General features: G+C 44.8%; 1 protein-coding gene across 1 annotated transcript in view; it reads right to left on the bottom strand.

The window, feature by feature from the left end:
- LOC138303656 (alpha-2-macroglobulin-like protein 1) overlaps window positions 1–23,308 on the bottom strand; it is a 182,941-nt gene that overhangs the window by 106,004 nt on the left and 53,629 nt on the right. The window contains exons 4-11 of the mRNA XM_069242960.1: window positions 23,033–23,085; window positions 20,148–20,168; window positions 14,434–14,593; window positions 7,672–7,756; window positions 7,166–7,283; window positions 4,292–4,406; window positions 2,890–3,005; window positions 1,166–1,333 (exon numbers count right to left, since the gene is read on the bottom strand). Of these exons, the coding sequence (XP_069099061.1) occupies window positions 1,166–1,333; window positions 2,890–3,005; window positions 4,292–4,406; window positions 7,166–7,283; window positions 7,672–7,756; window positions 14,434–14,593; window positions 20,148–20,168; window positions 23,033–23,085 (836 nt within the window). The remainder of the gene's footprint in view (window positions 1–1,165; window positions 1,334–2,889; window positions 3,006–4,291; window positions 4,407–7,165; window positions 7,284–7,671; window positions 7,757–14,433; window positions 14,594–20,147; window positions 20,169–23,032; window positions 23,086–23,308) is intronic.

Below are 23,308 nucleotides of genomic sequence, written 5' to 3'. Positions count from 1 at the left end.
CATTGAGACTGGGAAAGGATCAAAGGCATTGGAAGGGGGGCTCTGGTCTTGTGTTCATAGATAAAACTTGGATTTCCAATGGTTTGTCAATAGTCAACTGTGGATTATTACAGTTCGACAGTGGAATTACCACATATTTGACCAGCTCTTTACTCTATAAATCAAAGATACATTATAGGTGCAGGTGTGCATTGTTCAGTTTCTTTAGCCACCCCTAAAAAGGGATGTAAACTACATCCTTCATTTGGATCCATGATGGACACTCAGAAGGAATCAAAATCTAATATAGTGTGACTCCTTGAAAACAAATGCCTAGCTACCAGCAGCTAGAGAAGGCCACAGCCCTACACCTCATCCAGAACAAGGGACATTTCAACAGTTCACACGTCCCTAGGTTGGCCAGGCAGAACACAGGTAGCCCACTGGAGCAAATGTACGGCCTACCTAAATGTGGAAAAAAGAAACAGGCTTGGTGGACACGAGGGGTGAAGTTAATAGTGCCAGAAAAGAACACTTTCAACAAAATATATCAGGATAAGCTTCAAAAGAGGATGTTTTGGGCAATCAGAAGTATTTTGAAGTGCTCAAAGCCTAAGAACAAAAATAAGGGCCTTACCTATACGTGCTAGAGTAGGACATGTGCAAAAATTGGTGCCTGTCCCATCCACTGTATTTAATGTGCCATTGACACCAATGCATTCTTAGTATGGAGGATGGGACATCTGCAAAATTTTTGGTGGATGACCAGTATCGGCCAAACTCTAAACAAAGCCAATAGTAAGTGACATCCCATAGAGCTAACCCATTTTTGAATAGGTAGAGGCAGTTGGGGTTCCTAATCTCCTTCCTTTCATTCTCCTCTCCCTTTCTTTACTTCCTCCTCGGCAGACCACCTTTTCCAGGTGACGTTCTCTTAGTCATGAAAAGGATACGCAAGCAGCTTTGGAAGACAAGGTAAAGCCTCTATGCTCACTACATGAGCCCTTGCAGCATCCCTTATATATCTGCACTGGAAGTGCAAAAACACTCCCTCTTTCACACATGGATAGAGGAAGATATACTGACATACACTCACACACATAAACATATAGGCTTGGCACAACACACACACACACACCTCTGCTAAGGTTGGTGGGAACCACCTTTCGGCTTGCTCATTACTTACCTTCAAATACACAATGTCCCCATTCCAGGCGGAAGTATCTAGTACAAAAGCGGCCCTCCCTGCATCATCAGTGAAGTACACCTTCTCTTCCTCCACCAACCCATACTGGATAGTCAAGTAAACCTTCTCTGCCTTCATTATGGTACCATTTGCTCTCAGCAGCTTGACCTGCATAAAAGAGAAAATCTGGGTAGAGGACCACACCATAGACAGCTTGGACTAACATACTGTGCTTAGTTTAGAGTCCTCAGGAATGAGAACCGAGGTTCTTGGAATTAAAGTTTAGGTTTTAAAAGAATAATATTGGCCATCAGCCTTGGCATTTCATTGAAGTGAACCAATTTTTGAGCCAAGTCTAGAATGAGGCTATTTTCTGATGTCTGAGACTCACACTTAATGAGTGGGTGCTTCCCACCTGCACTCTTGCTACTGTGGTTACTTGGAGTTTAGAATCTGTCTCACAGGGATTCTCAACTGACTTTTCCCTCTTACATGGCACTTACTGTCAACCAGCTCCCGTGTTGTTACCTGGCATCATCTTCAGTCAGCCATGCTCATTTACTGCCAATAACCAAATTAATTCTATATTAACATAATGGGTCTACCTGCCATATGCTATCTTAATTCCTGCCAACTATATAGTCCTTTCAGTGCCAAACAACCTGCCTTATTAGGAGCTGCTACCCCATTTCCTGTCGGCTACCTAACGTACTTCCTGTCAAATACCTATTACATCTTACGCGCTTTAAAACTGTATCTCATTCTGTCAGAGGCCACCATATTGTCTGCCAATTCTTATTTCATCACCAATCTAGATAGTCCTGTTAAGTGTCATGTGGTGACCTATAACCCACACTTGTAAATGTTGTCAACAGCTGATTGATTTCATTATACATACCTATGTCAGTTACGGACAAAAGGCATGTATTTCCTAACACTTGAAAAGTCACTTCCTGTCCCAGCCAGCTCATATCCTGCAAGAGACATCCTCACTGCCAGCCTTCTACCTACTGTATTCCCTGTCTATAGTCCAAAACTGATTTTCAATCAATACTTCAGCCCAGATTTAAGAAGACCTAGCGCATATTTGTGCCACATTAGCGTAATTTTTTATGATGCTAATGTGGCTCAACGAGGCGAAATTCCCCACGCCAGATTCACAAAGTAGTGCAATGCATGCATTGCGCCACTTTGTAACTCCTTGCGCCACATTATGCCTGCACCAGGAATAATGTATGCAAGGAGGGCGTTCCCCTGTTAGGGGGACTGCAAAAATGGTGCAGTGGAATCTCTGAGATGCCTGAGCATTATTCTTAATGGGCCCCTATGTACTTTGCAGGACTAGTGCCAACATTTGTGGTGCCAATCCTGCAATGTACTACAATAGCATCAAAGATTATGACACTATTGTCCCTAACGTTGCACTCATAATGGCATTAGGAGGCACTAAGGAGTGCAAGAAATATGGCTCTGCATATAATGCAGCGTCACGTCTCTTAAATTTGGGCCTTTATTTCCAGACGCGATAGCCCACCTTTATTTTGGAGGTAGAGCGATGAGGCAGTGAAAGGAGCCCATGGAGGGCTCTATGTGTGGGATTGTGCTAGGGCAGGAGGAGACGAGGTGATGTAGTATGACAGAAAGCTCGTGCAGCACAGTCAAACACACTGATGCAAGTCCTCAGGCATGATCCTTGCTGCTCTGAAAATAGTACATGGATTTACCGCCCCTCTGAGTTTCATTCCAGGTGTGTAGTGTGCATCGACGTCCGAATGATCAAAAATGGCTTTGGCGATGGTGGGAGACACTTCGCAGCTACCGTTCGTGGTGATGGTAACTCCTGCAGGAAACAAGATGTTAGAAAAGGGAAGAGACAGACATGGTTAAGTAGCCTCACATGTTCCTGCCTTACTCAGCATGCCAATGAAGGGTATCCAAGCAAAGAGAAAATGGCTGCCTATTTCACAGCAGTCAACTGACTTGGGCTGGCATGTCAATGACCACTCAATGGGTTTGTGAATTGGAGAGATGATTCAAGACAGAGACTAAGAGATGAAACCAAAGTGTGACTGTGAAAGGGACAGATAGAGACCAACAGAAGACAAAGGACTAAGAGACACACAGATGAAGATGAAAAGATGGTGTTGTAAATTCATCTGCACATGGGCTTCTCTGTTTATGTGGTATATGTGTAGCATCAGTGACAAAACACCTTCATTTATTGTGCAAATTACTGATTTTTTTGTTTTTAAATGCCAGAATTATTTGTGTGAGCTACAGAGGTAGGGGGTACTAAAAATTTACCTTAAGCATTATATTTTGTGATTGATTTAAAATTTAGAATCTGCAGTTCATGCTTGCATTGCTGGACAGAGGATATGTGTTATATTACCAACAATACAGTCCTTCCTGACTAAACTGTATTTAAAATCTGGGATCAACATTCATTACCGGACCAACGCTCCAGAAGTATTTCTTGGTCATAATAAGCTGAGCTGAAAGTATTTTGGGCTAGCGCGGCATACCTGAAGTTCACTCAGATTCCAAGTGACGCTGTCAGGGCAGCGTGTGAAATGTAGAGAAAGAGGCAACACTTTGACAGAAGAGCTCAGAGAGAGATGCAGCTTGGCAGAATGGGTTCTAAAACCAAAAACCTCAACAAGAAACAGAACTCTGTTGAATGAAAAACAACAGAGTTTCACACAAGGCCTTCAGACTATTTGTTTTGTCTGAGCTAAAGTGTTCAGTGGCACAAGTGCTTCAGTGTTCGGTAAAAACTATTTTAAACTAGAAAGAGTTTATTAAATGAGTTGACATCAGCTGTAAAAAGGACAAATGATTCACTCCTCAGTAACACTCTGAAAGAAACCCAGGACTGGACAGTTCGGAGTAGGGCTTAGTAGTGAAATAGAAACCACAAGGTCCAAGTGATGTGGTGCAATGAAGTCAAAGTGGGATCTCTCTTTGGTGGCCAATGGTCAGTGCCAAAGACAAGGGATAGAAATTGAGAGTACAGGTTTCAATGGGTAGGTCTTCGTTCAGTTGTTGAGCCTAGTGGTCCTTCACCCCAACATATACCTTCTTCTCTGCACTCTGTCAAGTTAAATACCAAGGTGAGGTCTTTACCTGTCTCGGCCTCCACAAAGGAGGCCCTGGCCTCCAAGCTGTCCTTGTAGTCATAGGAAGAGAGAGGGAAGGTGTTGGTTTCCACAATGACAGACAGACAGCCATTTCGGTCCGTCTATAGGTTAGAGAAAACATTGAACTGATCAGCACCCACATAGCCTTGAATTTCATATTCCATTCACTATGTCCGGTTATACAGAGGTTCAGTTCTCACCAAGAGTCATTGTAATCAAACAAAACTGGACCTAGGGCCTCATTACGAGTCTGGTGGTCCAAGGACCGCCAGACTCGCTGTGGTGGTCGGACCACCACACTCCAAGCGATCCGACAGCCACATTACGACCCTGGTGGTCAGACTGCCATCACCGCCGGGAACATGGTTCTCGATGGGCTGATGTGGTCAGTCTTGTGGTCAGCCACGATGACGCTGGACTTAGCACCGTCATGCTGATCAAGACTCCTGTTTCCACCAGCCTTTCCATGGCAGGGACCACACCATGGAAAGGCTGCTGGAAACACAGTGCTGGAATATTATAATAGGAAGGGGGGGTTCCACAGGCATGATGGCAGCATCCTCCCTGCGGCTTTGTAAGTCCCACGGTGGGACAGCCAAAATCGTAGTGACCCCCTAGTATCTAAGATGTTCATTTGTAAGCTGTGTCATTCATGCAGGAGCAATAGTCAAGGCTAATGTGTGAAATTTAGCTATTGAAACATTAGTATATTGGATCTTTTTACACCAGTGATATATTATCTTGAAGAAGTCCATGTTGTTGCAGAAGCAATATTTAGGTCTCACCTGAGACAGCACTTGTGCTGTCACTTGCAAGATATTTTCTTAGAATACAGGGGCTTACAACCCACCCATTGCTTACCAGTGGCTGGCTCTCTTTTTCTTGCTTCTATTTGGTCAGGGAGCTGGCATCACTTTCACCTTGTATTTATCCCTCTATTGGAGCATGGCCCAAAAACTGTTTCCTTTCAGCCCAAGTGACCTTCCACTGTTCATGCATTTTAGAGGTACTTTTTCATTTTAATTGTAGCATTGTGTGCATAAGACTGCATTTGTTTTCAGGCCATCTTCCCCTATTTATATAGGTGTTGCCTCATTGAAGTTGCTTTCTCCATTGTAGTTGCCCCATTGTTGTTATTCCACCATTATTGTTGCTTGCTCCCTAATTTCTTGCCCCGCTGTCATTGTTGGCCAGTTGCTTCTTGCCCCATTGTCATTGTTTCCTTGTTGTTTGCCCTGTCCCCCCTCCTCCTGTGTTCTCACTTGCACTTGCACCCCCACCTTTCTCTTTCTCTTCCACATTCTTGTTCGAGCTCTAATATCTGGCTTTGTTATTATGTTTTAAATCATGTTGTCATTGCCAGCACTGACTGTGTCATAGCACTTTTTTTTACTTTCAGACATGCTTCACAGCAGTGCACTGCTGTACAACATGGCAAAAAGGAAATTGCCAAACCCATTTTATCTCTCGTAGGCGAGACCTATTGGCTTTCCCAATGCTTAACAGAGTCAGCATTGTAACAAATGCTGAATATTGAGCAGTTTTAAGACAGGGTGTGAGCCAATGCTGTGCGCCACCATGGGGAAGAGGAATACACAGCAATGTTCGAAGCTAGGCAGCCTCAACCCCATCACCTCCTACTAAAGAGTGATAAAGAGAAGATGAGAAACTCTGGGCATCATTACGAGTCTGGCGGTCAGACTGACAGACCGCCACGATGGCAGTCTTTCAAACAGCATCAGACTGACAGTCCCAAGACCGCATGATAACGAGTTCCTCACGGGGCTGGCATGACCGGTGGGGGGAGGCTGAGGGCAGTACTATGGAGCTACTGCCGGCCATGCATCCCTATCTATTGGCACAACGGACAGACTGTTCCCATTCACCACATCATGCACACAGTGCGTCCCTGACCCCCACATTTTTGGGGGGCCTGCCTTGGACCCTGCCTCACCCTTCCTGGGGTCATACTCCCTGGGGCACCCCATATTGGGCCCCTTATCTGCCTGACCACCACGCTTTCCATGACAGTGGGATTGCCTTTGAAAGCTTAGCGGTCCTGCTGGTCGTAATGGCCATGGCGATCCCAATGCCAGGATCTCCATCACTGGCCGCCACGGTCTGGACCGCTGCCGGCCCCGCAGTGCTAGCGGTCAGCTGGCGGTCTTCTGGCGGCTGACTTCCAAACTTGCAGTATGGTGGTCAGGCGACCTCAAGTCGTAATGAAGCCCTCTGTGTTTTTTGTGTAAAAGTGTGTGTGTGTGTGTGTTTATGTGTACACATGGCACATACTCCACAACACAGACACAACTATAGAAAAACTCTGCCTTAATTTAGTCCAGATCTTTCCTCTCTGTCCCACACTGCTACTTTTTATTTTTTTAGCTCTCATCCTGCATGTCATGCTGCAACCAAAGTAAAGAAACATGAGTTACTGAGGGCTGGGTGCTTTACATGCCACTTCCACTGACATCATCACAGCTCTGTCAATCAGGGTGGGAGCTCCTGCAAACTGTGAGGCAGTCCTACCTGATTGCAGTCTTACAAGAATATGTCTTCATGCATGGATTTACCTTCTTGATGCATAACCTGTAGGTTTTGGAGTCAGTAGTTTCTCAGAACATTGAGATCAAAAATTTGGACCTACAAGAATACCGACCGCAGCATATTGACAACCACTAAGTCGTAAAGGTAAGTAAGTATCTGTCTGTCTATCTAGACACATGAGTTTCATTAACATAGCATAAATTAACATAACACCACAATGTTTCCAAGGGATGGAATCATGCAGTCTATTATTTGTTACACATCCCCAACAGATCCCACCAACAGACCCTCCTTCGGATGCATAAAATCTTACCTGGCCTTGGAACTCCTTGCAGATGTCAGCGGGTCTCTCTTTCTGCCAGTAGTAGCTGGCAGCCTTCAGGCACAAGGTGGCACTGACATAGCCCGAGACCGGCCTCCTATAGCCATACCTGGCATGAAAGAAGAGGGATAAAGGATGAAGGTAGCATGATGGTCTGACAGAGGTGGGCCTTGCTTTGTGAGTCCACCACTTGCTGTGTTTAGTGAGAAGACTGAAAGCCTCTCAGGGATATCTTTGAGTGTCATACTGTTGTTGGCCAGTGGGTGTCACTGCTACCTTAGTAACATACTCAGGCGGGTTACTGGGTGTTCCTATTGCTTCACTCTTTTTGCTTCCTCCAAGACAACAGGCACTACTGCCCCATGTGTCTCTGCTCTACTCAGAACCTTCGCCAATGCCATACTCAGGCTGTGCACTGGAGGTTCATGCATCACTGGTCATTATGTCTAATATCTGGAGTGTCACGTAAAATTCAACCAGTGCCCTTCCACACTCACCTGCCACAGACTCCGAAGTGAAAACACTCATCCTCCAGGGTCACGACCTCAGGGAGCGCAATGGTGACCTCAAACTTTGGAAACACTGTTGGAGGCACATGAGTAAAAATCAAAAAAAGTATAAAGATGGTAATATCCAGCTAAAGAATCTCTACCACAAAGTAATGGCAGACGTTTAATTAGTGCTTAATTCGTAAATAAAAACACGCCGGTGCCCAAAACCCTCCTCTTAAACCTGCGGCTTCTGCCGGTAAATGTGCAAACACGGAATACTGAGGTAGCGTAATCCTAAAGGCATCTTGAGACTCTTCAATTCATTTACAGCCACTCACTGCCCCTTCAGATCACTCTTGCAGCTTTCTGCTTTCTCCCTTTGTGACGATTTTTTGGTTTTCTCTTCCTCCGTCTTTCCCATCTGTGCCTTTTGTTCGCAGTAAATGCTTGAGGCAGAAAAATAAGTGCTGGTGCTCAGCATCGGAAACAACAAGCACAAATAAAACACTGCGTTTAGTTGTTATTAAAGCGGAATCACCACCATAAATTGTCTAACTTCCATCTATGCCAAATCAGGGCTCCTTTGCTTATTTTTGAGGTGGGGAACTGTGAGGGCAATGCTATTTAAAAGGTATATGAACTGATATTATTTGATGGCTCTATTACTTATGAAAACATTTTAAAATAAAAATGATTTATTTACTTCTAAATTACTTTTGAAATATATTTGTTACTTATTTCTGCTTTTGGGGTTTATTGGGGTTTGGTGGGCAGTGCTTATATATAAACATTACAATAAGATAATTACTGTTAGAAATGCGGTTTCTGTTTGGCAGTCAATTTGCACTCTGTCTGAGCAGGGACCGCCACTCTAGTCAGGGCAATGGAGATTCACACTTAGATAACCCTTGCTCACCCCCTTGGTAGCTTGGCACAAGCAGTCAGGCTTATTTCAAAGGCAATGTGTAAAATATTTGTAGCAGCACACACACTAATACAGTGAAAACACTACAAAATGGACACCACACCAGTTTAGAAAAATAGCCATATTTTATCTAAATCAAACAAGACCTAAACGGCAAAAATCCAACATACACAAGTCAATTTTTAAAATAATAGAATCTTACTCCATAGAAAACAATGAAAACCTTGTTGTTACACAAATTACCTGGTATGAATCAAAAATAAAGCTGCCCGGGCAAGCGTGCATCCAAAAAGCAAGCGATGCGTCATTTTCTCACTCGCAAGTCAGGTCTTGCGTCATTTTCCGGACAGGGCACCTCGGGTCTGCACAGGTTCAGGTTGATTTTGATGCCCATCAATGATGCCTGAGAAGTCCGGCCGCACTGATGGAAGACCACGCTACATGGGATTTGTGTCGTTTTCAGCAGCCACAAGCAGGTGTTCCGTCATTTCTCTAGCCGCGATACAGTTGATGCATCGATTTCCCAGCCGCGAGGCAGGTGGTGCTTTGATATTTTCCCCGCATTGCTTCCTGTGCATGCATTTCAGTCCTTTTTCTACCAGCTTCTACTTTCAAGGGCCCAGGGACTGGATAGGGCACCACTTGGCAGGGCAGGAGTCTCAGCAGAGAGTCCAGGTGCTGGCAGAGGAAGTCTTCGATGGCCCTGAGACTTCGAAACAGGAGGCAAGCTCAGTCCAAGCCTTTGGAGATTCTTCACAAGCAGGAATATACCAGAAAGTCCAGTCTTTGTCCTCTTTAAATCAGAAGCAGCAACTGCAGGCCAATCCAGCAGAGCACACAGCAAAGGGGCAGTGCTTTTCCTCCAGCTCTTCAGCGCTTCTCCTTGACAGAGGTTCCTTTTGATCCAGAGGTCTTCTAAAAGTCTAGGGTTTTGGGTCCACTACTCATACCTCTTTCTGCCTTTTAAGTAGGCAAACTTCAAAGGAAACTCTATGTTGTTCACAAGATCCTGCCTTGCCCAGGCCTGGACCCAGACATACTCCAGGGGGTTGGAGACTGCATTGTGTAAGGACAGGCCTTTCAGGTGTAAGTGTCAGCTCCTCCTTCCCCACTCTAGCCCAGGAGACTCATTAGGGTATGCAGGCCACACCCCAGATTCCTTTGTGTCATTGTCTAGAGGGAATTCACAACAGACCAACTGTAAGTCTGACCCCGACATGGAATACACAAGCAGGCAGAGGCACAGAACGGTTTAAGCAAGAAAATGCCCACTTTCTAAAAGTGGCATTTTCAAACAGACAATTTAAAAAACAACTTTACCAAAAGATGTATTTTCAAACTGTGAGCTCAGAGACGCCAAACTTCAGATCTCCATCTGCTCCCAAAGGGAAACTGCACTTAAAAGTTATTTAAATGTAGCACACATGTTAACCTATGAAAGAGATAGGCCTTGCAACAGGGAACGCCAAATTTGGCAGTATTTCACTGTTAGGACATGTAATACACACCAGTACATGTCCCATCTTTAACATACACTGAACCCTGCCCATGGGGCTACCTATGGCCTACGTTAGGGGTGATTACATGTACAAAATCGAAGGTTTGGGCACGGCAAGTGGGTACACTTGCCAGGTCGAAATGGCAGTTTAAAACTCACACACAGACACTGCAGTGTCTACTCATGTGGGTGGTACAATCAGTGCTGCATGCCCACTAGTAGCATTTGATTTACAGGCCATGGGCACCTCTAGTGCACTTTACTGGGGACTTACTAGTAAATCATATATGTCAATCATGGAAAGCCAATTACACATACATTTTACACAGGGAGCACTTGCACTTTAGCACAGGTCAGCAGTGGCAAAGTGCCCAGGGTAACAAAACCAGCAAAAACAGAGAGCAGCACACAGTCAAAACATGGAGAGCAGAGGCAAAAAAGACAAGGGAGACCACACCAAGGATGGCAGGTCTAATAATTACAATATTATATAATTTATTTAAATATTTAATATATTCATTTGGTTGCCCATGCTGTCCACGCTTTGTGAAGAGGAGTCTTACACAGCTCCAGCTGTACCAGTGTCATGGACAGCTGCTTCCTCTACCTGTTTTGTGAGTGAAATTGGTTTCCTAGCCGATACCCATGCTATGTATTTTCTGTGTGTGAAAAGCAGGCTGCTGCATCCTTGCTGTGGGCGCATAGCATCAAGAAAGATTTCTCAGCCTGTTCTATGTGAAACAACATTGCACTTCTTTGTTGCTGGACAGTGTGAGACAGATGTATTGAAATGTCACACAGTGCTGCACTGTGTTGTTTGACAGGAAGAGGACAGGAATGTGTCATATTTGTCATTATATGATGCATTCATGGCCTCTCCTTGCGCCGGCGCACTATGAGCTGCCTATCACCATGGTGCAAGGGTGCCTGTGCTGCAGGCAGAATTGTTTTTGTGCAGGAAGGGACACCTTTTTGCACAAAAACAATCCTCTTAGACTTATTCCTCTTTCTTCATATGCTAATGGAATGCAGCACACATAGAAACAGTTAGAAAGAGGGGAAATAAGCATGTCTCTACCCACTAGGTCTTCCCTGGGACAAAGTAACATTTTGACGCATTCCCAGGACTACCACTCATGGTAAATCTGTGAATGTGCCCAAATCCAAGCAAATGCACAGGAACACCTACACTCCAACTGTGGAACGCCTCCCTAGGGCAGACTAACGCAAAACACCAACTTTCACTGCCTTGCATTACTCCAGGTTTAACAAGTCACACAGGAATACACAAAGTGGCTTGCGTGGCTTCGTAAACCTGATTCTAGGTTTGCGTCACCCTGCATTCCCTTGCGTGGTGCAAGATTGAGGCAAAACCTTTGATAAGTATGACCCTCTGTGTGTGCATGTGTGCCTGCTTGCGTACATGTGTATGCGTATTGCAGTGCTGTTGCCTGTGCTCTACCTAGTCCCTGGGTCTGCTGCTGCCATTGCTTTTGCCTGCCATTGCATGAGGTGAAGTGATTGCCACCCGGCACCTTCTACATTGATATCAGCAATGGGGACCATAAATACATCTGAGGAAGAGAATGAACATAACATACTTAGGGTTTCATTTAGTGTTCAGCACATGTCCTTCCACTGTGGAGGAGGCTGTCTTCACGTCCCATTGTGTGAATGCAGAGGTTCCTGCTGGCTTTGCATTGGCCTTTTCACCAAAACGTGCCCCACAAGCATTTGCATTTCCTTGCGTTGGGACCATTGTTTATTTTCCGTGCCCAGGTCCACTATTCGAGAATAGTGGATCCTGGCTCAGAAAATGTCAGCAAGAAAACTTGTCATGCCTTTGAAGCTGAGAGAAAGCTAGATAATGAGCATGTGAAGGAAAATAAGGTTGGGTGAGGGAAATGGATAGTGAGAGATATAAAGGAACAATAGAAGGGAGGAATCAAATGAAAGACAGGCAAAGAAAGAGGGGAAGTAAAAGGTAAAAGAAAAGGGGGAAGTAAAGAAAAGGGGAAAGAAAAGGGGGATATAAAGAAAAATAATGGAAGAATGGGGCAATATGAAGGACAGGAAAGAACTCTGAAAAAAGCAGAGAGCAAATGGAAGAGGGAACAAAAAAGCTTTTCTGATTGCCAGATAAAATTGAAAGCAAGAGAAAAACAAAGATACCAGAAGAAAGTAGGAGAGAATGAAACAAATGGCAAAGAGAGAGAAACAGAAGGAGAAAAGGAAGATGGTAAATTAAAGATGGAGATTAAAAGGCAAACGATAAATGGAAAACAATAACAAAAAGTAATGAAGAAGAACAAAGAAAATATAAAGAAATAAAGTGAGGCACAAAAAGGATAGAGAGAGAGAGAAGAAAAATGGAAGCTTGGTAGAAAGTCTGAGAGGGAGAACATGAGATGGAGGCCCAGAGAAGAAGAGCTAGAGAGAAACAAATGAAGTTAGAGAAATAGAAAGAAGGATAGAACTTTTCAGTGCAAAGCGTGAGAGAATAGACAGAGATGTAACAAAATAAGTAGTGAGATTTGACAGAAAGGAATTTATTGTGATTATGGGAACATGTGTGAAGCAAATAAAAAGATGAGAAGTGAGGGATGGACTATTAACTTCACTCGGCTGAAGGGAGCATTCACAAAGAAAAAGGCAAAAGTCTTACTCAGAGATATAAATGAACACCAAAACGTGTTTACTGGGAGCAATGCTGTCAATATGACCCCACGCTCATTGCTCTCAGATGATTACTTGCTTTTTCCTTTGTAGCTAATGGTATTGCTCAAACTCCTGGTGATATCATGGGGAGGTTGTTTGGGTAGGACACAGAGCAATGGCAGGTGGTGGAATACTAGAGTGAGGATATAGTGGCCCACTCACTGTACTTTTGAGGTCAGCTAAGTTTTTGTTACACCAATGCCAGGGATAGCATCTAGAGAGATGAAAAATCAAGCATAAAGCAAAACAGAACTGCTTGTGTGCATCAATTGACTGAAGAAATTGAAATTGTTTGAATAATTTAAGTAGCCCTGGTCTGCAATGGACCGCCTAATCAAATTTCCAAGACACATTTACTAGTCACCATTAGAATTGAGTGAAACCAGTATGATAAAATGGACCAAGGATTAGGATTAGACTTGTGCTAGCCCTATCTGCTACAGGTAAAGCTTGAGGAGAAGATACAACACTCCCTTCTCATTCACTGAGTAAAGGTGATGTTCACAGAGAGAGGCCACGGACTGGGGTAGTTTGAAAAAGGAAGAATTAACTCATGCTTTACTCCTTGGAGTTGATGTTTCAAATCAATGTCCAGTCTGTTATGGACAGATTTATGATGGGTTTGCTCCATGCTTGCACCATGCAACATCATACAAGCGTGGCGTGAACCATTATGTCATTTTTTTTAGCCAAACATAGCCACTTTGAATGGCTTTTAATGGCTTAAAAAATATGGAGTAAGGCAAAGCAGGGTAAATTACTGCATTGCCTTAGTCCACGCTGGGGAGGTGATCCTTGGACACTGCATGCATGTTCCCACACAACTCCCATGGATTTTGAGGCATTTCCAGGTTTACTAACTCTGGTTAATCCTATACCTCCCCAGGTGAGGCATAACAATAATTTTTTTATTTATTTCTCCTTGTTTTCTCCTATTTCGATATGTGCTGCATACTGCAGCACAAATAGAACGAGGAAAAAGCCTCTCAGGATTGTTTCTGTACAGGAAGATGTCCCTTCCTACCCCAAAACAACCCTGTATACAACGCAGGCACCCTTGCATCATGGTGCAAGGGTGCTTACGTTGGTGCTAGGCAACCAAAAGGGCACCAACGCAGGAATAAAGGACAGGAATGCACCATATTGGATAAATATAATGCATTCCTGCCATTTCCCTGTGATGCAGGACAGCGCAGCAAGGTGACTGTGGATGGACAAGCACACTTCCTTTCTCCGTCACCCACAAGGGAGGTGTGTTTGAGCAGCAGAGCAAAACACTGTTGGTGAACATCACGTTTATCTCACCATTTAAAACTGTTATCACTATTAGATCTGTGTGGCATTTAATTCCTCAGGTGGAATTATTTGAAATTCACAGCTTCACGACTCTGTTAGATTGTCTTAATTCTCTAAACTTGCACAACTTTGCTATCAGAAAAATTCTCCAGCAAAACAAAACATTTTTCACCTACATTTTAATTTTAATCATCTCTAGTTTTGTGAAGTTCACGACGTTTTTTCTCAATTGTCAAATAATTAATCCCTACTTCCACCCCTAACCAAGTACTCCCTATCAATAACATCAATAATCTTCCTTGTGAAGAGTCTGATAAGGTGTGGTCCTTACCCATCTTCACCACCAGGAAGGTCTCGGAAGCCCGAAGGTCTGCCACCTTGATTGTGTATGTCCCCTCCACGGGCTCACGGGGGATCGTGAAATTCATTTCAACAAAACCCTGGCGAGGAGTGAGGTCCCGCCACTGAGCGATGGAATAGCCATGGGGGTCCTATTGCAGAAGAAAGCAAAAACTTCAAATACCACCCATTCCGTCCCCTAGATCCAACAGCATCACATACAGGGTGCTCAGATTATTTTATCTTTCACAAATACCTAAACCTAAAACATGACCCCCTATATAGAGTACAGGGTGGTAATGTTGCAATTACCAACACCATTATTGTTCCCTTATACATGTCAGTAGGTTTGACTTGCTGACATTTTCAAGGAGAAAATACGGGGGAAAACTAATGCAGAAAGAGGTGAGACCAGCACCCACTTGAGCATTAAATTCTCAACGTTTTTCATCCAACAGAACTGAATTGCTCTGTTAGTGGAGATGTAACATACAACCGATGTCACTAGAATGTCTTGATGTGCTTTTTCAACAACCCGCACAAATAGCATGTACTATTATACCAGTCCCAACGACCTTGAGTTGCTGTAGCCGTCCACCTCCCCCTCGAAGTAGACCACCCAAGGCTTTCATATGCTTTCCAGCGTACCCCCATATTGTTTAAGTGCTAAGTCAGCTTTTCCAATGCACCAATAATTTACCTGACCAATAATAAGCAGTCCGCATCTCTCTAGTTTCCCACTTTTGAGCTATTAGTAGGTTGGCTGTTAAAAGCACGTTTGTAACCAAGCTCCAGTCCCTTACAGTCAATCCTGTAATTTCAGATGGATCTAGGCCCAGTCATATCATCACTGGGTCAGGGTTCAGAGGGTATCCAAAGATGTTCCTGATATGACTTAAGATTTCCTTCCAGAAGGTCAGTAAGAAGGTTCATGGCCACTTGTATATGCTAGTCACCTCCACCCTGGACAAATTTCCTTCAGCATTTCCTTTCTGTATTACCATACATACATACAAGTCAGTTTCAAAAGAGTGATTGTTGCAAATGGGTCCCGCCCATTTAGTACACCCAGATTTTTTGCTTTTAGATCACCTGGTTTCAGACCTTTAACATGGGTCAATCTCTCTACCTGAGTCTCCTTCCCATGAATTGTATGATAAATCAGACAGCACATGTTTACTACCCGTTTCCACCTTTTAAGATAAGGCAGCTGCGATGCAGCTAAGGTAAGGAGATCTGGGATGGTTACATGTGAACACGTGTTCACACATGTGAAAACGTGTGTGCACATGTGCGCACTGGTGCGGGCTGCATGTAAGAGACTATAGTCATGCACAGCCCAGTAGCTGCACATACGTAACCTGTCTGTGGAAGGTTTAAACTGTGAATCTGACGTCAAAATACCCCTTTCACAGGTCTAAAAATGTCTCTTAAATATTAATTTCACCACTACGCAGGCCTTATTTCCCCTAAAGGCAGCATACAGTAGGGCATGTTTAAATTAATGATGAAAATGTTCTTACAGTGAAATATCCGCCCAATCACTATAGGAAGGCTGGCTGCTGCCAGAGGGAATACTTTGGCTACCAAACATGTTTTTTTGTTAACAGTATAGAACACTAATCTGAGCCCCTGGCTCAATGAAACCTTGTGGGATAAAAACAAACACTGTAAAAAACTTGAAAGAGCCTGGAGGGAGAGTTAAGACAAGAATTGAAGACTGAAATATAAAATGGCCTTGCACACTCCTCACTCCCACTGTAGAATCACTAGGGCAACTTACTGCTCAGAAAAAATATGAAACCCCTCAAAACTGCCCCAAGACCCTCTCCAAAGTGGTCCAGGATTTATCAGACCCCAGTAATCTTTCCCCCGCTCCTTCCCTCACACAGGTCCAATGTGAGGAGTTGGCAGGTTTCTTTGTGGTGAAGGTGACTAACATTCATCTCTGTTTGGCCACAGTAGCAACAGGCACAATCCACCCTAGTAAAATTTGTCTACATCTTAACTCTACTCCCCTCCACTGTCGGGGACGTGATTCACTCAGGTATGACTCGGTCTCCAGTTCGGCTACAATTTTGGTCTCCTCTGATTCCTCTCGTCTTTTTGATTTACTGCAGTCTATTAAATCTGGTTCCCCACTCAACCTTCTGCCTCCTTTCAAGCTCATCTCACTAAACTCTTATTTAATGACTGATAGCTGATCTGCTGAACTCCTCTCTGCGCGAGGGGCATCCTGGCAATGCCTGGAAGCACGCTATGGTAGTTCTTATGCTGAAAAAAACGCACCCGGACCCCTCCGGCTGGTCTAAATATAGACCCATTTCTCTGCTGTCAATTTTTTCCAAGATATTGGAGAAGCATGTCAATTCCCAGCTTACTGCACATGTTGAAACCAAGAACGCCCTCCATCCTTCCCAGGCCGGTTTTAGAGATGAGCACAGAATCCTCCCTTCTAGGAGTTACGCGTCATCTTCGGTGTCCCCTAGACATGGCGGCACAGCCGCGCTGATCTTACTAGATCTCAGCTGAGCTTTTGACACTGTATCTCATGACATTCTTGCCCAAAGATGGGCTCATCCTGGCCTTCATGGCATAGCCCTCACCTGGCTAATTTATTTTCTAACAGACTGCGCCTTCCAGGTTTTTTTCACAAACGCTGCCTCCAGATCCCACTCTCTCACCATGGAAGTGCAGCAGGGTTCCGACCTAGTGGAAAGTTGCGGTCTGACCTTATTCTCTTATGTGGATGACACTTAGATCATATTTTCCCTGTCGTCTGAGTATGGAGCTAGCACAGAAGATCTCAATTCTTCCCTTACCCTTGTCTCCACGTGGATGAATTCCAACTTACTGAAACTAAGTGGAGACAAGACAGAGGTGATGGTTCTGGGCAGGAAACCCCAGCTGTGGGGGGCCCAACACTGGCCCACCACACTAGGTGTTCTCCCTAAGCCAGTGAACAAGGTAGAGAATTTGTGGGTCCGGTTGGATTCCACTCTGTCTATGAAGCCGCAGGCAGCGAAGGTTGTATCGTCCTGGTTCGCCATTATGAAGTGGCTGAAAAGGATCCTAGGGATACTTCCTTTAGAACTGTTATTCAGGCCATGATACTATCTAGGCTGAATTACGTTAATAGTCTTTACCTGGGGGCTGACAAATCCATGATTAGGCATCTTCAACTGGTTCACAATGCTGTTGCGAGGCTCCTATTTCTGCTCCCTAAACACTCCTCTGTTTCAGGTATTTTTCCTGATCTCCACTGGATCACAGTGGATAAGCAAATTCACATTAAGGCACTTTGCTTTATGTACAAAATCAAGTCAAATTTGGGACCTCATCTCCTGCAAAAATTAGTTGCGCCCTACCTTCCCTCACCCATCCTGCATTCTTGTCATAGGTTCCTCTTCATAGTGCCTAGAGTTAGATGTGCTCGGATGAGAGGTCGTGCTTTCTCTTTTCTGGGACCCAAGTTGTGGAACGCTCTTCCTGAGCCCTTCAGAGGCTGTACTTCTCAGTCTACCTTCCCCAAAGAGCTCAAAACTTGGTTATATTAGGTTCCTCGCTCAGACTGTTAGACACCTGTCCACTAGCGCCGGGAAACCCATTAGGTAGCTGCACGCTATACAGGAACTCGATTATAATAATAATCTTACAAAACTTAACATTTATTGAGCAACATGGCATTTATTCATTCAACAATTGATATAATGTACTAGAAAATGATTTCTTCATTATTCGGGATGTTATCAAATGTGTTGAGGCAATAGGCTTCTGTTGATGCAGTTATTTTCTAACCTATGGAAAAGGAAGTGCCCCTCTGCAACTATTATAGTTTAGAAGTGTTACTCAACATTTACAAGACAAACCCCATATTTTGTTCACACTGAACTGTTGTGGTTTACTGGAAGAGCTGGAGCCAGAATCTGATGTTTTCACTCACGTTCTTCCAGACGCTGTCACGAGACAGCAGCAACCACAACACCTAAGGTACATCCTGCTGAGGTACCTGTATTTTTAAAAACTCCCTGAGGAATCCTGTACAAGAAGTTCCGAACCCAGTGAGGCCCTGGAATGGAGGAGGGACCTCCTGTCTCCATGCCACTATACAAGCAGGAGCTCAGGGGCTCCTACCTACCCCCCTTTGGGTACTTGCTGACAGACAAGTGCATTAAAGGAAGGTTGCAGGTGGGCTCCTCAGGTTCGCGTTGACGTGAACGAAGGCCAATATTGATCCTCTACGGGAGGTTGGTGATGTTTCTTGCCCTTTGCATCAGAGGTTCCCTGTTTGCTCCATTTGCTTGTGGCAGTGCTTAACCATGGCTTTCCTGAAACTGCAAGACTGCAATGTTCACTTTGCAGTCGCTGTTGGCTACTGTCGTCTCCTCAAAGTGTTAAGGGAGCTCTTAAACTCTAGATGCTCCAGTCGGTGCACCCGACGTCTGCTTTACTTTTCATAGAACTGTGGCTTCCTGAAGGCAACCTAGATCTTCCCCAGTGATGCTTTCACTCGCATCTATGCGCACTTATCTCAGAGTGAAGCTTTAGAGCCTCACGTCTCTCCAGCCCTGAAACGCAGTCACCGGTGTCCTGAAATTGCATCTTCTGATGGCCCTGTTACCCTCACAATCCCTCCTTCCTGCACCTGCTTAGTGTGTCTTTTGTTCTTTAACTCAAACTAGTGTTCAGTAAGTATCTTGCTTTCCATGCGGGTCCCTTGGTTGTCTCCCACCTTAGCTCTGTCTTCTGTTGTAGCACATTGCCTATTACAGATTCCATGTTATGTTCTATTGTGTCACTTTGACCTGCCACCTCCTCTATGTTATATTTTATTGTGTAATATTGACCTGTCAGAGTTGCTATGCTATGTTCTGTTGTATTACACTGGCTGGTCACAGTTTCCTCTTTGTGATTTATTGGATCACATTGACCAGTCACAGCTTTTGTGTTGTGTTCTATTGTAGCACTTTGAGCTGTCACAGTTTCTGTGTTATGTTTTATTGTATCACAGTGACCTGTCACGGTTTCTGTGTTATGTTTTATTGTATCACAGTGACCTGTCACGGTTTCTGTGTTATGTTCTGTGGTATCACTTCGACCTGTCACAGTTTCTATGTTATCTGCTATATTAGCACTTTGACTTGTAAACGTTTCTAAGGTATGTTCTGGTGTGGCACTCTGACCTGTCAGAGTTTCCCTGTTTTGTTATATTGCAGACCTTTGACCTGTCACAGTTTCTATGTTATATTCTATAGGAGCACATTCTCCTCATCAATAACTTCTCAGACTCTTGTGTTGTGATCAAGTTGCAGTGGTACTGGTCCCACATAGCTGGATGGACTGTTTGCATCCCAGACACTGTGACAGCCTTGTCCAGCCATACACAGATGTGAAGACATGTGGATAGAGTAAACTCTGTGACCGATATAACTCTCGGCACTAGATGAACACCTAATATCAGAAAGCTCTGTCTATTCGATTGGAAAAAGAAGAGAAATGTTGTCGAATTTAATAGGCGATAAATCAACCATTCACAGGGACTGTACCTAATGCGAGTCCTCCAATTATGGGCACACTTCTCAATGTCGTGAAACAAAGGCCCTTTCTTCTTTGGATACTTTGCATCTATGAATAAGGAGCTGGTGTCCCATCACCCATCTTTAATGCCAGACAGACCCTTACAACTGAACTAGATCAAACACTTACCAGGATTTCCACCAGAGGATACTGTAAGGAAAAGAGAAGAAAACAGAAAGTAAGTAACTTATTTTTTTTTCATTTCTTAGATTTTTGCACACGTTTTTTCTCACTACACTGTAGGGAGTGATTGGGGAGTCGCATGTGTAAAGTATATTGCAAGATCTTTTGGTGGAGTATGATAATTGAAGCACAACTGTCTGGGTAAAGTGGGGATAAAGCAGACGACCTAATATTGCTTGGAAGCAGCCATTATAATTTCCAAAGTAAAGGGAGCAACCTCTTATGCGAGCACGCTTCATGACAATCTGGGGCCCCCTTCCACATTCTCTGTGTTTTCTGTGCATGTTTCGACTCTTTGAGTGTGTTCTGCCGACCACATCTCCATTACAATGTACTCAGAGGGTCTCTCTCTCTCTCTGGGTGGAGTCTAGGGCCTCTCACTACTTACTATGAGTTCCCTGGACAGTCTCGTATGACACTGTCTTATGTCAGATTTCCTTGTCTCAAATTTATTTACATGGACCTCTCTCCCACCTCAAGGTGGATTATGTGATCTCTTTCTGCTTGCAGAGCACTTGCGGGATCTCTCTCCCATCTGAGTACTTATTTTATTTATTTATTTATGGGTTTTGTAATGTACACAGCTGGACAGAAGGGTTTCCTAGCGTACGGCACAAGTCAGGTAGGGTGACAAAAGAGGGAGATTCAGAAAAGTTAAGTCCATATTTCATTTGCCTTGCACCCTCTTACTGTGTATTGTGTAGGTCACACACTTTTCACAGTGCATTCTCTGAGCGTCTGCAGGGTGTTTTCTGAGCCACATTGAATATTCTGACTTGTCCCATATGGATCACTTCCTTCATCACAGTGCGTTTTGTGATTTCTTTCTCTCTTTAATGTTTTTCATTTTGTACTCTTTCCCCTTACGGCAGAGAATTCTGTGGGTGTTTTTGAGCATTGGACTTCCTGGGTCTCTGACTCTATCAAGTGGATTCTTTAGAGAAGTGTGAATTCTCCTGGTCACTCCATCCTCACAGTTGACAGGGTAATGCCCCTTGTCCTTTTGCATTGTGGTTCCTTCTTCTAGTGCTATCAGCAGACGTCTGTCTCCCGCCTCAGTATAGGCTACAGATCACTCTTCAGAGTGCATTCAGTGGGGTTGTCACTGTAGTGAAGGATCTGGGTGATCTCTTCACCTTCAGTGAATTCTGTAGGCCCCTCATTCTCTCACGGTGCATTCCCTCCCTGTTGGAGTGTATTTAGAGGGCCAATCCCATCACAGAGGATCCTGCAGGTTTCCTCTCATCTCAGAGTGCATTTGCCGGGTATCGTTCCCTTTGGGGTGTAATCTGTGATTCTACGCTAGTAGTGTATTGAGGATGTCTCTGTCTGCCTGAGTGCACCATATGCATCTCTCCCTCTCACAATGCATGATGGCTCATTGTCTAACAGTAGTGGATCTGGTGACTCTCCTGCTCAACAGGAGTTCTGTGAGCCTCTCTCTCTGCATCAATGCATTATGCGGGCCTCTTGTCTTGAGGGTGAAAAGTACCCTCAAGACCCTCAAGGAACCCATGCATTTTTCTCACAAAATTACAAAAATATGCAAAGGTCACAAAGTCATAGATGACTGTAATTTCGCATGAAACTGCGATTTTCCAGATTTTTGTACCCAAGTGTGCCTTTCAATCTCGAATGTCGAGTCTCCCATGGGAAATAGTCCAGAAGAATAGGCACTCACATGCGCAAAGATGGTCTTCAATCTCTCAGCTAAAGATTATGAGAATAATGGATTCGGGAGTGAGGGAAAATGAGAGCCTCTTGGTCTTCCATTGGACCTGATGCCATGTGCCCTTGCACAGTTCTTCAATATGAAATCCCTTGGCCTGGCCTGTTCAGTAAATGCTTAATCTGTGGATCTGAACCATCTCTTTCTAGTGCAGAGGGAGGGGGCGGGAGGTTTTCATGACTGTTGCAGCATCCCCTAGATCATGGCATAGTATGCAAACATCAAGTGCGGCAGCGGAATGTGAATGTTAGCCGTTCAGTGTATTGGCCACTGTTTCCTCTAATAGGGCTTTCGGAGGTGCTTCCCATTTCTAATACTATGGGGGTCATTCTGACCGTGGCGGGAGGACCGCCAACAGGCTGGCGGTGCCCCGCAGGGCATTCTGACCGCGGCGGTTTGGCCGCGGGCAGATGTGGAAAACCGGCGGTCTCCCGCCGGTTTTCCGCTGCCCAAATGAATCCTCCATGATTCTGACACCCCATACCGCCATCCTGTTCCTGGCAGTTCGCCCGCCAGGAACAGGATGGCGGTATGGGGTGTCGTGGGGCCCCTGGGGGCCCCTGCAGTGCCATGCCAATGGCATGGGCACTGCAGGGGCCCCCATAAGAGGGCCCCACTTTGTATTTCAGTGTCTGCTTTGCAGACACTGAAATACGCGACGGGTGCCACTGCACCCGTCGCACCTTCCCACTCCGCCGGCTCCATTCAGAGCCGGCGTCCTCGTGGGAAGGTTGTTTTCCACTGGGCTGGCGGGCGGCCTTTTGGTGGTCGCCCGCCAGCCCAGTGGAAAACCCAGAATCACCGCAGCGGTCTGACGACTGCGGTGCGGTGTTCTGGCGGGGGTACTTTGGCGGGCGGCCTCTGCCGCCCGCCAAGGTAAGAATCACCCCCTATATCTGGTCTTTCTTCTCTGTCTGTACATTGGGTGGTGCTTCATCCTCTTGCTCCACCCCTATCCTCTGCACCCTGTTACTGCCCCCAGTGGTCTCCCAGCTCTTAAAGTGCATTATTTCCTCCTGATCCAGCTTTTGTACACTCACCTGCACAAGCCCCAATGCACTTCCAGTCTGAGAGTCCCAAAACAGACAATCTAGCTTCTCACCTTCTCAGAGCTGGCAACAAAGTCTGAATCCATGGTCACTGATCGAATATGCACTGAAAGAAAACAATGGAAGGGGATCAGTACTCACAACTTATACAAATTACCTTCAGACCTACCCTCCACCCTCAATGCTGCCTGCACCCAGATAACACACAAATAGGGACCGATGAACTACTGCAAGTGAGTGCATTTGGGGTCTCTCCTGGGAAGTGGGCGTGTCTGTGGGGATTGACGCATTTTGCGTAAAAGGATTTCTACTCAGTTTAACACCCTATG

This window comes from Pleurodeles waltl, chromosome 7 (assembly GCF_031143425.1).
Source record: "Pleurodeles waltl isolate 20211129_DDA chromosome 7, aPleWal1.hap1.20221129, whole genome shotgun sequence".
In the NCBI taxonomy this organism is placed as follows: domain Eukaryota; kingdom Metazoa; phylum Chordata; class Amphibia; order Caudata; family Salamandridae; genus Pleurodeles; species Pleurodeles waltl.
The sequence above is the reverse complement of the archived record's forward strand: the minus strand, read 5'-3'. Positions and strand labels throughout refer to the sequence as shown.